Source organism: Delphinus delphis, chromosome 6, assembly GCF_949987515.2.
Source record: "Delphinus delphis chromosome 6, mDelDel1.2, whole genome shotgun sequence".
NCBI classification, from domain to species: domain Eukaryota; kingdom Metazoa; phylum Chordata; class Mammalia; order Artiodactyla; family Delphinidae; genus Delphinus; species Delphinus delphis.
In genome coordinates this window covers 52,633,508-52,650,708 of record NC_082688.1, presented here as the reverse complement: position 1 = coordinate 52,650,708, position 17,201 = coordinate 52,633,508, and the positions used below count along the sequence as shown (strand labels likewise).

General features: G+C 42.0%; 1 protein-coding gene across 5 annotated transcripts in view; it reads right to left on the bottom strand.

Annotated features, from left to right (window-relative positions):
* SMARCA2 (SWI/SNF related BAF chromatin remodeling complex subunit ATPase 2) overlaps nt 1-17,201 on the bottom strand; it is a 172,854-nt gene that overhangs the window by 125,057 nt on the left and 30,596 nt on the right. For all 5 annotated transcript variants that reach the window (XM_060014673.1, XM_060014674.1, XM_060014675.1 and 2 more), the window contains exons 5-9: nt 16,208-16,463; nt 9,634-9,760; nt 7,278-7,451; nt 5,988-6,161; nt 3,044-3,214 (exon numbers count right to left, since the gene is read on the bottom strand). In XM_060014673.1, coding sequence (XP_059870656.1) covers nt 3,044-3,214; nt 5,988-6,161; nt 7,278-7,451; nt 9,634-9,760; nt 16,208-16,463 — 902 coding nt within the window. The remainder of the gene's footprint in view (nt 1-3,043; nt 3,215-5,987; nt 6,162-7,277; nt 7,452-9,633; nt 9,761-16,207; nt 16,464-17,201) is intronic.

Sequence of the window (17,201 nt, the reverse complement as noted above, 5' to 3'; positions counted from 1 at the left end):
CCAATTTCGTAAGTTAGCACGTTCGATCCTATTTGTATACAACGCCATTTCAACCTGGAGTCCCCCAGTACCTATAAGAGAACTCGCAGGGCAGAGGATGGAGACCTCCAGGTCATGCTAAGTACCCATAACAGTGTATTCACCTTGTCACACTGCAGAGACTGCTGTCAGCTAATCAGATATTTCAATACTTGAAAAATTATTCCTCCTCTAACACCTAGGTAGATACATAGAGCTTATTTCTTTTTCTTCCACTTCAAGGGCGTTAATGGAAGGCCAGGTTGAGATCGAGAAGTTTCAGAATGATTTATAAATGTATACTTCATAGAAGCGGCTCTAATGGTGAGAAGAGCAAAACTAAGCAAGGTCCTGAGAGGTTAAAGGAAACCCACTCTATTATTCACTAACACCAAGTAAACCTGATCAACTCCCCAAGAAAGAAAAAGGCCTTCTCTGTTACACCAGGGCAATTCCTTAAAAAAATGATACACTAGTTTAACACTGAGTAAAAAAGTAGCCCTTTTCCAATTAAACTGCAAGGTCCACCATACTTATCTTTGATGGCACAGTTCTTGAAGTTACCTGTATCTTGTCCTACAAGTGTTGCCACCAGTTCAATGCTATTAGTTCACTGAGTAAAGAAGCTTTCTCAAAACAAAGATTTAGGGATGCCTTACTTAATTAGAAAAAAAAGCAAAACAAAACCTGCAGATAGATACAGCAAGATATTCACTTCTACGGGAAATGCTCAAAGGGACAGCACAGAATTTTTAAGTGTCCACATGCAGGTTCCCTCCCTGACACAGAGAAGCTGGAACAAACAACTCTCAATCATTCACTCTAATGGAGGGAAGAAGAACTCCAGGTAATCCAGAGTGTCAAATAATCAGCTTTTGAAAGCATCCATTTTCTTTGCACTTGAATTAAGGTACATCTAAAATTGGGTAACTCACTCTGAACTAAGTCTTAAAACCCCATGAGACAGTTTTCAGGAAGGTCTAGGAAGGAGCCCAGTTTCTTTTTGTCCTTTCTTTATCCAAGGTCTCCCAGCAAGATGGCCCAGGAAGGAAATACGGCCTGATCTCCTTGGTCCTGCTGAGGGCAGGGGGAGCTCAGATGCGAGGCATCCTGAGAGCATGTCAGGGAAGAGGGAGAGGGCTGCTAATAAACTAACAATTCTGCACATTCCATCATGTGAGCTCATCAGCGGAAGATGCCCAGAGACAGCCACCAGGCAGACTGGAGTCGCTTGGGTACCTATTATTCGTTTGCCAGGAAACCAGGTCCCAGTTTTACTCCCCGCCTTCTTTCACAGCATTCATTACAGTTTATAATTATATACTTGGGTGCATATTTGATTAATGTCTGTCTCTCTCTCTCTAATTAATTAAGAGGGCAAGAGTGCTTTTCCTCACCACTTGCACTCTCTCTCCCCCAGCATCTAGCATCCTGCCTAGATCATAGTAAGTGTTCAGTTAATATTTTCTGAGCATATACATGAAACAAAAAGAATAAGTGCTATTAGCAAACCTGAAAGCAAGAGTTTGGAGGTAGAGAGTCAACCTACAGATGATGCAGTGCTGGCAGCATCAGGAAAAATACTGACAGGTTCCTGCTCTGTACAGATTAACATAAAAACAAAGGCATAATCATTACAACACAATTATGTATCTTTCTTTGCCTATGATGATATAACAATCTAATACTATTGCAGCAGTCCATTAATTAAAAGCCAGAAGCTCATATCTGAGCCATTAGCTTTTAATCACAAAGAAACACAGACTACGAATGGTAGTACTAAAAACACTAACAGTGACCTTTTTGTGACAGTCTCTGCAAAATATGCCTCAGGATGAGGAAAAACTAAAATGGCCATTTCATGGGGTCCACCTATGGAATATGACAGAATTGTTATCTGCTTGCCACGTGCCAACGTTAAGTCAGAAATTGGGAGCTGGGATTTTGCAAAGTCTATAATGCGACCTTGACAAGAAAATGAGGTATTCCTCACCAAAGAAATGTCGAAATGCAAGCCCTGACTCATCCCTTGTTCACCTTCACAATAAGGGAAGCTATCTTATACTAAAGAAATCAGGTGCAGAAGGCGCCTTTTCAATCACTTATTCCTCCTCCTTAATTATGAAACAGGTATGAGAATTCAGGAGCCATGAAATTAATTATTTTTTTGAAAAACATTTTGTGCAATTATTCAGTGCAGAGAAGAAATGATTAAACGCTACCAATCCTCAATCTTCACAATTCTAACGAAGACTTTCTGTTGATGTTTATACCTGGGCCAATCAGAACTGACCGTGAAAACAAAATATACACCGAGAACTATATTAGCAGACTACTTAAGCTTCAAAGAGGCTCTATATTTACAGGTTACCCTTGAATTGAGATATAGTATCTGCAGAGTAGAGGTTCTAAATCTTACCCCTTCGTTTCTCATGATAAATTGGATTATTTTACATAAGACTATTCACTGTTTTCTGTAATGACCTAAAACCCTGACTTGCACATTTACCTTAGTGTAAAACCGGGGCAGCTGAACTGAGCGAACAATCTTGGCATCGCTGTCTGTCCAAAGAAACAGGCTGAAGTATGTTCTAAAAGTATCCCAAAGCTATCTTTTCCATCTTCCTCTGGCTCCTTTCAATCTGAACATAGCATTTTCGTCTTCATTTTCACTCCAGTTTCTTAACTCAGCAGTCCCCTGCCTCGCTGGCATTGCACTTGAGCAAACATTTCTTTGTGCCCATGGTTTTCCTTTTTCTACCGACGGTGTGTACTTAGTTTCTGAATGCTGGGCGAAACAGTGGAAATACGAGCCAAATATACATCCTGTCCATCATGCCTCCATCTCCAAAATGTTGCCTAGTACACCTAGTACATCAACCCATTTATATCAGCAATGTTTGCGATATAATCATCTAAGTCTCCCACTAGAGTAGTAGGAAGTACTCATTAAAGGGCAAGACGTGCCTAAAACTGGTTGGCGACCACACGTCCCCGGTTCAGCCACAGCCACTCAGGTGCTCACCTTCCTCTTCTTCCTCCTCTTCTTCTTCTCTTTGGCCGCCTGGGCTTGCTTGTGCTCCCAAACCAGATTAGTCAGGTTGGCCACATACTCATCCGTCTGCTGCAAAAGGTACGCTAAACGCCTATCTTTCTTTTGATCGATCAGTTTTCTATAGCCCTCTTCATCTTCAGCCTATTAAGGAAAGAAGAGCGTGATCAGAACATAATAAAAGTTTGCAGACGACACCTTTTTCCACTCATCCCTCCCCTTGATGGTCTGAACTTCGGTGGTCCGCGCAGCACACCGAATGATTCCGGCCACCCGAGTTCTCGCACCCTGTCTGGGAATAGGGAACACACGGAGGCACGATGCCTATGCCCCGGGGCACCAGAGTTCACGGCAAGGTCAACACACACAACTATCTGTGTGGTGTGATCAAGCACTCTGAGCCAACTTTTCATTCTTTTGTGTTCCTTTAACTGCGCAAAAAGTGTTAAAATTTGAGGATTCACCATCTGAAACTTATTCTTAACTTTATATTTTGGAAAGTCAAATATAATCAAAAGTAGAGAAGGTAGTATAATCTCTCATATAACCAACACCAAGCAATAAAAATTAACTCCCCATGACTCCCGTTTGTTTCGCTGCAGCCCTTCCCCCATCTCCTCCCTGCAATCCCAAACTGGATTGTCCTGAAGCAAATTCCAGACATAGTAGCTTTTCATTCATAAATATTTCAATAAGTACTTCCAGAGGCAAGGAACTGAATAGGTTTTGAACAAATAACTTCTTATACTTAAAAGCATTACAAGAACTTCCCTGGTGGCGCAGTGGTTAAGAATCCACCTGCCACCGCAGGGGACATGGGTTCAAGCCCTGGTCTGGGAAGATCCCACATACCGCGGAGCAACTAAGCCCGTGTGCCTCAACTACTGAAGCCCGCTTGCCTAGAGCCCGTGCTCCGCAACAAGAGAAGCCACCGCAATGAGAAGCCCGGGCACCACAACCAAGAGTAGCCCCCGCTCGCCACAACTAGAGAAAGCCCGCGCTCAGCCACGAAGACCCAACGCAGCCAAAACTAAATAAGTAAATGAATTTATAAAAAATGTGGTTGACTGGGAGGGATTTTGGTCAGCACTGCATAATGGGCCCAGATGACTGGAGACAATTCATTAGCACCTGAAGCCTGACAGTGCTGAGCCATAAAACAGACACAGTACTTCCCACTTTTACCTCCTGTTAAGCAATATTATGAGGTTAAATGGAATAAAAACTGATGCACTCTGGGTCATTTCCAGAGAAATCTTTTTATACATCCCAATAAAAGGACATCTCAAAAATATCTTCCTCATGTGATGCAGGATAAAAGGAACACACTGCAAAATCTTTTAAGAGGCAGCTCTTTACAGAGAACCTTAGGTTTTTCAGTCCAGGGCTGTCCCTCCAGCATCTGCCCGAGTAACAGCAGCCTCATCACTCCGTCTGGCTGCTGTCTGCCCCACGGATGAGCATGAACCTCAAATGCTATTATAACTGTAATTGCTTTTGGTTATGGTTGATCTCACTTGAAGAAAGAATGATAAAAAAAACTTCAGTGTCTCTGTTATCTGTATATTCCATCATTTAATTGCGAAAATTAATGATTTGCAAATGCCTAATCATTAGTGTCAAGCCAATCTGTTACTGAAGTTCTAATATAGTTTCACTTCAGTTGAATCAGACAAATTTGACTGTTCCTTGCTCAAATACTATAAAATGGTCTCCCCAGCTAGTTAGCCTGGTCCCCTCCCTCCCCAAAAAAGAGAGGGAGGTAGAAGGTAAGATTTAGTAGACCTCGGACACAGAGCCTTTTAAAATATGGTGTTCACTCTCCGAAATCCAAAAAAATTAATGACAAAAAAAACGCAAACCGTAATACCAGCCAGGAAGACTATGTCATTTGGAATTTTCCAGGGACATAATTATGGGTTGAGGCTAATGATTTTATCTTCATCCAGTACCCAGGCATTACATCCCAGATAGAATGTGCACGTCTCCTATCAATATACATTACACACACTTTTCTAAAATCCACGGTGTGCTCTGAGGTCCGATTCCAAAAATAAATGGCCAATAAACTCAAATACGCAGGCCAGTGATATAAACCAATTCCTTCTGTGTTTATATATCCATTAAAAAGTAACGGTGGAAAAGAAATGACCCATGAATAGCCTTTGACAATAACATGGCTATGATCAAAAAAGCAGCATTTCAAAATGAACTTAAAAATCACTTTTTAAACTGTTAGAGAAAAATTTCTGCCAGAATTTTGAAGCACCAGTGGCTTCAAAAAACGAGAACTTCTTAGATTCCAAGACACAACTTCATGAGACATGCATTCAAAACAACTTGTGTCATTAGTCTCAAAGAGGCAACACTTTAAAAAGAACTGCCGTTTCCATCCTTCCAGGTCTGGTGATCAAAACTCCTGCAAAATATAGTACCTGCCTTTATGTAAAAAGCTATCATCTGGGGCTTTCCTGGTGGCGCAGTGGTTGAGAGTCCGCCTGCCAATACAGGGGACACGGGTTCATGCCCCGGTCCGGGAAGATCTCACATGCCGCGGAGCGGCTGGGCCCGTGAGCCATGGCCGCTGAGCCTGCGCGTCCACAACGGGAGAGGCCACAACAGTGAGAGGCCCGCGTAGCGCAAAAAAAAAAAAAAAAAGAGCTATCATCTGAATAACAGTGCCACCCTAGGACATGGAAACGCTATACTCATCAGTGGTAGCCCTAGGTTTGTGGCACTGCGCTGTCTAGGAAAGGGAAGATATTTTTACTCCATCCCTGTGAAGTTCAAAGGAATGGATTAGTAGATTTGATAAGCAGCTTTTACTCTCTCCTTCTACTACAGCATGTTTAACATTCTCAGTGCAGATGGCTGTGAGGGGAGCATTTTCCTGGGTTCCTGTAGGCAGGCCCCTTACCATCAACCTCCGCATTCTCTCCTTTTCGATCCGCTCGGTCTCCTTCTTCTGCTCCCTTTCAGTGTTGGCGTGCCAAGTGGCCACTGCTTTGGAAAGCTTCTGGATCTTCCCAGCCACAGACCGATGGTACTCCTTAAAATCTTTTGCATGCTGCAAAATACTGTTCAGGTATTCCTAAGGGATCCAAAGCGGGGAGAAGAGAGAAGGCTTAAAATTCAGTTCCCAATGTCGTTTGAGGTTTCATCATAGTACAGGGAAACTCTGTGTATTGAACACCCATGGGGGACTAGAACCTATTTTGGGATAGGTGCCCTGGTGTGTCTCCACAGCTGAGGTGTGGGCTATGTAGTGGTGGGAAAGATGACGTCTCAAAGTTCGTTTTGGGGCCAGCCGGTGGAAGAGAAGCCTCCCCGGCCTTGAGGGTGTGGCCATGTGAAAATGGAAAGATCAAAGGTTGAGAGAGACCTGCAAAACAGGGATGATAAAATTTAAAGCAAATCACTCCCAGATAAACCTCAGGGAGACGGGTGTTTCCAGTTACACCCGTGTTACAGAAGTAGTGTTTCTTCTGCTCTCCCTTAAATACCCTAGAATTGTCCCTCAAAAGAAGTTTTATAGGAAGCTAAAATTGCCATACATCTTTTGTATCCACTTTTTAAATAAAGAAGGGGAAACTTATAACCTTATTGACGCTTAAGTCCAACACTTTTCAAAACGAAACTTAATCAAGGCACTAAATTAAGCACAGAAAAACAAGTAAAATTCACGGGATTACGACACGAGATCAGATCCTACATCAAAATATTTCCAAATCCCTAGAAAGGAATGTTTTAAAATATCTGCCCCTGTGAAACCTTCAACTGGGCCCTCGAAAAGCCCCGGATACTATATTTATATCTGTGATAAAAATAACGGTTTGCCCTCTTCTTTCCAAGTTGCCTCTTCCCCAGGACTTTGCTCTAGGAAACCCGCCTGTGCCTACCCAGTCAGCAGCATCCCATGGGGTTATGAATTTGACACGTGATTGGAATTCAGAAAGCAGGGTCCCCTCCACCCCCTTATCCTGTACTGACCGTTTGCATGTCCTTGCGGAGGTCACCTACCACTCTGGCTGGGCCTAGGTTTCCTCATCTATGAAATGGTGTGGTTGGACTACGTAAGCTCCCAGGATCCTTTCTGTGATGTCCCCACTGCCCGCAGTTGTCCATTTTTCAGTGGTTCTGACTTCACCCAGTTTCTTGGTTAGCATCTCTGTCAACGGCGGGGCACCCAGAGCCCAGGCCCAAGTACCTGGTGCTTCTGCCGACGCTTCCTCTCCTGCTCGATCTTCTGCTGCTTCTCCAGCTTCTCCGTCATGCGGGCTTCCCTCAGGGTCTGGCGCTTGCTCCGTTTGTATGCTTTGGAGTTGAGGGCCGTCTCCAGGGTCGTGTCCCGTCGCATGCAGGCCACTACCTCCTGTCTCAGCTGTCAAGAGGGGAGCAGTTAGAACACCTCCCCAGACAGAGGCCAGACCCCGGTCGTCCCCTGCCCTCCATTTTGTGGAGCCGAATGGTGACTCCCTGAGTTTCTCCATCAGAGTTGGCCTTTTAGGAAACAAAGGGACTACATCATGCTGAATGTATATGGTATTTTCAAAGATGCTCTAAGTTTTCTTTCCAAAAAATTCAGAGAGGGAGCAAGTACGGCACTGTTAACAGTAAAGAAAATAAATCAGTAAGTAAGTAGAGGATGTCTTGGCTTTTAAATAAATTGATTCACTCTATTTAATTATCCTAATGATATTAATTAGTTAACAAGCTTTTTACATTTTTTTACTTCATTGTAAGTGTCATGCTAACTTTCTCTTTGTGCTTAAAGATTAACGTGAACAACGCTGGGCAAAAAAGAATAGAAGAGTTACTTCCTGCTCATGTGAAGTAGCTGCAGATATGCAAACAGTGCTAATTCATCATCTCATGTAAAAGACGGGAAATACTAGTTTGGGCTTCCTCCCGGTCCTAACAATGATATTCTTTGCAAGATACTTAATTTTTTTTTTTTTACTGTATTATGGACTTCTTTTAGATCAGAAATATAGTATTTCATTCATATTGTATGTTACGTGGTGGTAAAAGGTGGGGGGTGGACACATGTACTGAAATAGCAATTCGACTGAATCCGAAATCAGCATCCATTACAGCTAATTTCATTGGAAAACTTCACAGATAACAGATTTTTCAATAATATGAAGCAAAAACCAGAAACCAATCAGAATCCAGCATAGTGAAGCTAATTTGAATCTAATCTTATTCCTGAAAATACTCATTTAACAAAATTTTATTCAACAGCTTATCAAGGCATTTTATGAAGTTACCTGTAAGAAAGAAGCAAATGGAATGCAGAAAGTTTTTTCTTTTCTTTTTTTGTTTTTAAGTTAAGCTCTAATCTACTCTCACAAACCTATGGTTAAGTAGCCACCAGCCACCATGATGCCCCTCTTGTGATACTATAACCAACAAGGCAAAACGTATTTCCAAGTTCCTATGACAATAGCAAGAGGGATGGCCTTGTGATTTTACTCACATCCTCCAACAGACCAAGTCATGTAATTCAGTACTTCCAAACTACTTTCAGTCATTCATTATTCATTTTGCATGCCCCGAGACCTTCACCAAACAAGCCCGTCTGACGGGCGAGGAAGCATTCCTTTTCCCCTTTGGCTAAATGCTGCTGTGTGATGACCAGGGGACCTGAAGCTTTGGGGTGAGAAGGCAAAGCTCGCCAAAGTGAAAATCAGCTCTACTTCATTCCACTAGTCTCCTACTGATTTAGCAATTATAAAATAGAGCACTATGCTAGCCTTTCATTTTTTTTGGTATGTGGGCCTCTTACTGCTGTGGCCTCTCCCGTTGCGGAGCACAGGCTCTGGACGCACAGGCTCAGCGGCCATGGCTCACAGGTCCAGCCGCTCCGGGGCATGTGGGATCTTCCTGGACCGGGGCACGAACCCGCGCCCCCCGCATCGGCAGGCGGACTCTCAACCACTGCGCCACCAGGGAAGTCCCTACGCTAGCCTTTCTTAATCAGTGACTACTAAGAACACAGCAAGAACAATAGATACAAATTCACTGATAAGTCAAATATGGGGGTCTGATGTGATGAAATGCTCCAAAAGTAGGTGTTGATGAATAATCAACAGTTACAAACCAGTTTTATGTATTTCTATAAACAATGAGCTATTTAGTTGAGTGGCTTTCGTATTTGTTAAAATGATTTTCATAGTCACGGCTAGGATTTTACATTTCTCTTTACAAAGAAGCTCTGATCTATCACCTTCCTATTTTTCTTTGAAACCATAAAGGCAAACATAAGCTATCCCATCTGTTCTCAAGGTTTCATCTACAGTAACAAAATGCCGTAACTCTGACTTTGGAAACCATAATATGGAAGAAAAAAATGTCTCTGATGTACAGAAGAGAAAAACAGAATAATAAGCAGTTAGTCTTCATTACTTTTAGTTCTGTGCTGCTGGTCGAAAAGATACAGTCTTTGACTAAGTTTATATCTTTATACCAATATTGAACGACTTAAGGAAACACACAGATCACACTCTGGAACAATTATATTTATTTCCTGCACCTCAGATGTGCTGGGGAAAAGGTATTACCTGACGCTGGAAATTGAGTAACCGAAGTGCTTTCAGTTCCACGGTTGCTTTGGTTCGTAAATCTGGTGGCAAAGAGCCAGGGAGATTTTCCAGTTCCTGTATCCTATGGGCTATGCGAGCCTGAAGTCTAACGGAGATAATAAAATGGGGGAGGGGGAAGGTGGAAATATACATTACAGTCTGGTCTTAAATGATAGACAACAACCTTAGGTTTAAGTTCACCTTCCAGATACTGACGGCCGATTTCTGATACCCAACTAGATTATCTGATGTTAAACAGAGAAAAGCTACCTTTGCATTAATGCAGACAGGTGCTATATTACTTAACACTTTGGCCTTCTTCACAACCTCTCTCTAACAGCCAGGAAGGAAGGCTCAGAATACATCTAGGAGGAAAGTCAAGCCCCATGGCTCCCTCCAAAGAGAGAGAGAAAATGAGACAGGAAAATATGACTTGCTCCCGAACGCCTGGCCAGCCAGAGTGCAGAGCTGAGACGACAGAGTTCTCTTTCTAACTTCTAGTTCTGTCCTAAGGCAACGGGGCCATTTGCCCTCCTTGCCAAGGTGCTGACAATGACAGCTAGTAAAGCTGAGTGAACAAGAGCAGTGTTAGGTGCTGAGGTCACAGAAACCGGTCAACCCAAAACATTCAGAGAGGGAGAGCGCGCTACCGGCCACAACCATTTCCTCTGCGAGCAGTGCTTGCTTGAGAAAAGAAAAGGCAAATTAGGCATTTTTAAAAATCAGGTTTGGAGCAGCAGTAAATAGTAAACAGTTTTTAAAAACTAAGAGTTTCCAGAAAAGGACTGCCGGGGAGTCTCATTCTGGACATCATCAAAAAATAGAACTATAGGTACTTCCTCACAATACAGGCAGAATAGAAAATAAGACTTACTACTTTATTCATTTGGGATACTATTACTGTTAGTCATAGAAACTGGTTTTAGGGTTCACCTGGATCCTATTCTTACAAATAATTACATGCCATCTAAATCTATTTTTAGAATGACCTCCCCCCCACATCTGGGGCAAAACTGTCTTGGAATAGATTTCGACAAAGAAAGAACAGTAAAAGGTAGTAAGTTAAACTAAACTAATAGTAACTCCACTAAGTTAGGTGCATTTAAAGCACAATTCTGTCTCTCCCTCTCTCTCTCTCTCTCTCTCACACACACACACACACATACACCTCTACAAGGTAAATGCGTCATTTTATTGAAGAGAAAACTGAAGATCAGAGATATTAAGAAACATGTGGACTTCACAGAGCCAGTAAAGGAGAGAGCCGAGGCTGGAACCCTCACTGGCCTGACACAAACACCACTGCAACGATACTGCAGATAATTAAAATATACTTCCTAATGCAAACTCCCTTGGAACTCAACTATAAAAATTGATAATTAAAGATTCTGTTAAAAATTAATATTATGCTTTTTTCAACCTTTATGATGCTGTCTGTTGATATAAAAAAGTAAAACCTTCTGTGACTTAGATGTTGCAAAATATCTTAATAGTTCATATAGCCCAAATATCAAAATGAGGGCGTTTTTAAAAACTTAAGAGTTGTTTGCTTTGGTAGAGAAATAAAATATCTTTTTCAAAACTTTAAAAATGATAGTAAGGGTAATGCATCATTTTTCATCGACTTCATTGACAACAATATTCTGATAGATTCCTCTTTTATTTGGTATATACGTGTTATTAATTCTGATTTACTAAATGATTTACCATCATAATGTGTTATTACTAATATTATCGTTATTGTGTGTTATTTCAACTATGCATACCAACACAGACAACAGTACTTTTAAATGGTTTAACCATGCAACAGACTAAAAATGTGTTAGTTCAAGCAACAACAATAAACTTTCATCAATTCCTTCTCTTGATCAAATTGTTCAGACTCTCCCAACTTTCTTCCACATTCCTTTTACTATTGATACTCATGGGATTCTCATCACAGTTTAAAATTTTTCTTTGTATGAAACAAACCTTTACTTTCTTTAGCCAATTCAATTTCTTAAATACGCACATAACCAAAAATTCCCCAATAGAGCAACAGGTGACGGATCTTAACAACTAGGATATTAAGAGAAAAATCGATTACAGATTCTTCTCAAATACATAATTTAAAGGGAAAAAAACTAAACCAAGATAATTTTACTTGTGTAGCGTGAAGGCCATACTAAAGGAAATTTAGATACTACAGCAGGGTGAGATATGGTTATTCTGCTTCCTTGGTTCTAGATTTATTGCAGACCCTTTTCATTTGACTGTCGCAGAATGTTTTCAAACTATCCCTTGGTATTGTGTTTTACTCTGTTTGACAAAGTGGGTCAGGTGCTACATTAGAAGAATGGCTGCTTTTTCCTTAATCATCTAAACGACTATGGAACTAGGCCTAAATAAATAATCTTAGGACAACCGGGCTGACCGTGTAGAGACTAAATCACACTGAACCGGGAGAGGGGGGAGTTGGAGAGCGGAGAGGAGAAGTAGGGAGGTGGGGAGGTGTGGAGTGGGGTAGATGGAGCCTTGGCTGACTTGGGCATGGGAGGGGGTGAGGGGTTAGGAGGGGTGCACTTCTTCCTGAAATGACTGCTTCCCCAAAGGGCCTAGTAATTTGTCAGTGAATTTCAGATTCCCCAGCACAAAAGAATCTTTCTTTTATAAAAGGGAGGCAAGAAGTTAAAAGTGCAAATGTGCAAACTATAGGAGAAGAGGAAGGGTAGATTCCAAAGTAAAATTGTATGCATTCGATTCAGCACAAGGTGTGTGTTTGTGTGGGGAGTAGCAAAGGTACAGGAGGGGCTTCTTTTTACGTAGAGAATTTTATCAGCGTGTGGGTGGTGGTTAATAGAAATCTTCGTTTTAAATAATGCGCCTCTCCAGACAATTTCATCTTCCCATCAGTGGGATTCAGCAGGTAGCCCGATAAGGAGATAGATTCAGGATTCTAAACTTCCCGAGACAACAACAGATGTAATACTGCATAACTGCGGGAGACTCATTTAGGGTCCTCATGGGTACAGAAAATTGAAGCAGAATTAGGTCGCTCAGGTTTTTCATACAGATTGAACAGTAAATCAAGAGGGCTTACTGTTCTGACAAGAAAAAGAGTTCCATTAAAGGTGACAGATATTTGTTCAGGTCCAGAGGAGAAGTTTATGATTCCTGTAGGAGAGTGATTTGAACAGAAAATGACACTGGTACATTTTGTTCCTTCCAGGAGCTGAGTGACACCTTTTAAAAAAGAGAGAGAGGGAGACTGACTTTTGGCAACTCTGCTGAGGAAGCGGCTCTTGGTGATTTCTAAGAAGGAATTCTCAGGGTGGTAATGGAGACCAGGGCAGGACAAAAAACACGGTAAGGGACTATGCTGGCTTCCTGAGGCAAGGAGGCTATACTACTGCTTTCATACTAAATTCTGACTTGATACCAAAGAGCGCTCACATAATTCAAAGATGCTCTTCTGATATAAACTCCTTTCAATGTGAAATATATTTCTTTCTCACACAAACATCTGTGTAATTTACATGCTAACATGATAATTCGTGGAGCACTTCTGACCAACCCTCTAATCCTAGAGGGAAGAACTGAAGTTAGGCACATTGACAGGGCCAAAAAAGCATGCCAAAACACTAAAAAAAAAAAAAAAAAAAAAAAGTCACTGACACTTACTACAGAGAAAAGCAGTACAGTTCCATCATGAGACAAGGATGGTCTAAAAGAAAGGATCCAATTTAAATGAGAACAAAATGGTTTTAACTGAAGAGCTTGTATAGATCTGAGGCAAAGTGTTCATATGCAGAAACTTATTTATGCTATTACTGAAAAAAGATCAATCTGTCAAAATTCTGATTTTATGAGGAATAAGGAAAAGCGGCCAAGTGACTTAAAAGTAAAAAAAATTAAGATTCTGACAATTTCCTTTCAATTTTCATAGGCAAGGTAAGTGATATTACAACAGTCAAAGAAACGAACATCTGTTAAAGAATTTCTGACAGGTGATTTTTGCTCAAACCAAGTTTATGAAATTATAAAAGAGACTTTTTTAAAGACCTTGCTCAAATCCTCAATCAGGAGACAAAGATACACTGGACTCTTCCTATCAGTGCTAAAGGGTAGTAAGCCGTTCTCTCAAAGAGGGGCAGAAGGAAAAGAGTTTTTTAGCTGTCTTTTACAAGTGCCTAAGGGACTTAATCTAACCCTTTTTAAGGGATAAATATAACTAATCTCTGCAGCTGGACAATTTATCTTCATAGAGGCAGAAGCCAGCTACTGCTCTATAACTGAAGAAGACAAAAGATGCCCCTACAAAACCCTGCCAGTGTAAACCTTAGCTTCTTCTCAAGATGGCCACGGGAGACTTCAGGCCAAAAGACCCACCAGCTTTGTGAACCCAGGCTTGCCAAATCAACCACTTCAAAAGCCAGGCGGCTTAACAAAAGAGGAGACATTTATCAAGTAATAATAATAATATGAAAAAGAGCCATTCCACCACCTTCTGCAATGATTACAATTTAAAAGATACTGATAGATACTTTTTTTTTTAATTGACACAGGTGTGGAGGACAAAAGCTTTCCACACACTGGAATAGGCTGAATAGTACCGATTAATACTGAATACTTTGGGAGACCATCCCTTAAGATCATTTTCAGAAAAAGTGCTAAAATGAGCTCATTACAAGAAAGGCCTGCAAATACAATTCTGGTAAAGATGAAAAAAGAAGGTTTAGGAGTCAGTAAGCGTGTACACGCGCACACACACACACACACACACACACACACAACATAGGATGAGTAAGGGGGAAAAAAATCTGGATGTATTTCTAGGTACAGTGTCTGTGTTACGAGGGTAGTTCATATGATTTAACAAAGGGACTGGTAGCTCTGTACCTTCAAGGTGGGAAAATAACGTTAGCTCTTAGGAAGTCAGAATTTCAGAGTAACCAAACGATACCCCTCTATCTCATTTACTGTCTTTAAAAAAAAAAAAGACTTTTGACTTTTTTATTCAATAGCAACATAAAGAAAGGACTGCATATGAATACAGTTTTTCTGCCCCAAATGAGTACACAGTGCTAATATTTGACTTTTATACCACACTGCGATTATTCACCCAACAGAATCTGCCTATTAACACTGAAATATCAATTGATGATGGGTATCTAGCTCTCTAGGGATACGTGAAAAGCTGAAAACAGAAACATAAAAGCTCTTAATTGAGAATTAGTAATAGCAGTGAAAATAAAGTTATACTCTTCATCCAAAAAGGTACACACATTTAATGGCAAGTTACTGTGATTTCTTTCGAAATAACTCTTAAAGCTGGTAACTTAGTATTTTAATAGAATAACAGATAAGTCACGTGTTTTCCAATAAAGAGTAAGGTAATGTTTTTAAATAAGGGCTCCTAGACATTATTTACTAACATCCCCTATAATTTTTAAACCCTAATTGTCTTTTAACTTAAATCATACTGGGGAAATAATAATAATAGCTAATATGTACTGACAGTCCTTGTATCATTTTATCTTCTCCCTACAAAAGATACTATAATACCCTCTTTTAACATAGGAGGAAACTGAGTCACAGAAAAACGATGTAACTTGAGGAAGGCAACACAGCTAATTAGTGGCAGAGCATGCTTTCTGGCTAACTCCCAAAACTGTGATCTTCGTTTCATCTTATCTTGACTCAGTACTTACTGGACTCTCTTTTTGGTTGACATTAACCATGTACATCAAGGATCTGCTAACTACAGCCTGCCAGCCAAACCCTGCCCGTAGCCTGTTCTCATAAATCAAGTTTTACTGGAACATGGCCAACACAGCTGCTTTCACACCATCAGGGCAGAGCTAAGTAGTTACGACAGAAACTCTAGGGCCCTTTACAGAAAAGGTTTGCCAATCCCTGATTTAGATAAATGTGCCAAATCAGGTGAAAATGAAGTTTTTGGAGTAAGAGTTTAAATAAGGACCCCATGTGAAGACACTTACATAGGGCCTAGCCCAAAAGCTAGACCAAGCCACAGACCAACAAATGCATGAACTCAATCAAAGAAGACATTATATCATGCTACTGAAGTACCGCTTTAGTATCACTAGATGTGTCATTAACCTGAAGGTTAGGCCAACAGAACACTCAACATCTGAGCCGCTTACAGTCACCATTCAAGGACAAACTGACAAACCAGAAGGAAAGTGCATCATCTAAGTGTGGGCTGACAGCCTTCCTGGATCTTTAGGAACTCCGGGCTGGACTTTTGATCTTGGCATGTCATAGGGGTGCATAAAAGTTTTCTGACTGAATGAGTGAAAAGCACAGTCCTGGGAACCTAGAACCCCCAGAAGAGGGTCCTCACCCCCATCCCAGTGGCAAAGAAACTCTTCTCTTGAGACTTTGCTCTAAAATCATTCTCAAGCCTGAGTCTTGGCCTCTGCAATTTCCCTTAGGCCTTTCCCTGGTCCCACAGAAAAGAATGACCACAACACCAGCAGACACCGGACCCCCTAGGCTGGGTGGTACCTGCCGGAATACAGCGTCTTTACCCCCGGGGCAGGTGCATTACCTGTACTCCCGCTCCTGCAGAATCTCCACGGGGTCCAGGCCCTGCGGTTTCTGGACGGGGCTGATCCGGCTCTGCTTCTGCTGCAGCTGCAGGATGGGCGAGGGCTGCCCCGGGGTCGGCTGTGGCACCGAGGGCCCGGGCACGGCGGCCGCGGGCGGCGGCGCTGCTGCAGGGGGCGCAGGCGAGGGCCGGCCGCTGGGCGCGGGCACCGGCAGCTTCTGTGGGGGGCTCGGGCCGCTCAGCTCCGGCCCCGGGCCTGCGGGACAAGAGCGACATGGGCAGCTCAGGAGGAAAGGCACCCCGTGCCCATACCCGGCCTGCCCGCTGCCCCCTGCGAGCCCGGCGATGGGGACAAGTAAAGGTCTCAGGAGAAGAAAACAGCAGGGAAGGGAGGAAGATGAGGAAGGCGGGAGGGGAAAGGAAAGGGGAAAAAGAAAGAAAAAAGAAAAAAATAAAGAAAAGAAGCTGGCATCTATCCCAAAGGGAAATGGCCCCAAAATGACTCTTAGGTAATAAACTGATTAAGGAATGCACAGCCAGCTTTTAGTGTAGGTCTACAACGGGATTTTAAAAATAATTCCAGGTGCGTTCAGGGTTCTGAAAAAGCAAGGGAATCACCCACTAGTCGGATGCAATTTGGGTGTGGTCCCAAAATCACGTTTCGCAAACGACACCACAAGCCCCCTTCATCCCAGCGTGGAAGAGCCCTGCTGTTAGAACCCATGCTTTACAAGTATAGGCAGCAGCTCGCCAGTCCTCTGACGTGAACTAAAAGGGGCACGCATTTTCCCTAAATGACCTATAAACTGTATTTCAGGCTTCATCAGTGCATCTAGGGAACTTTAATTTTTTACTACGTATTAGAAAATATTTCTGAAAACATTCAGTGCAGGGGGAAAAAAGAATCTGCTCATTCCACCTAAGAAAACTTAGCAAATATTAAGATTCAAGAGAGCATTTTTCTCATGTTATCAGAATAAAGGGATATGCAATC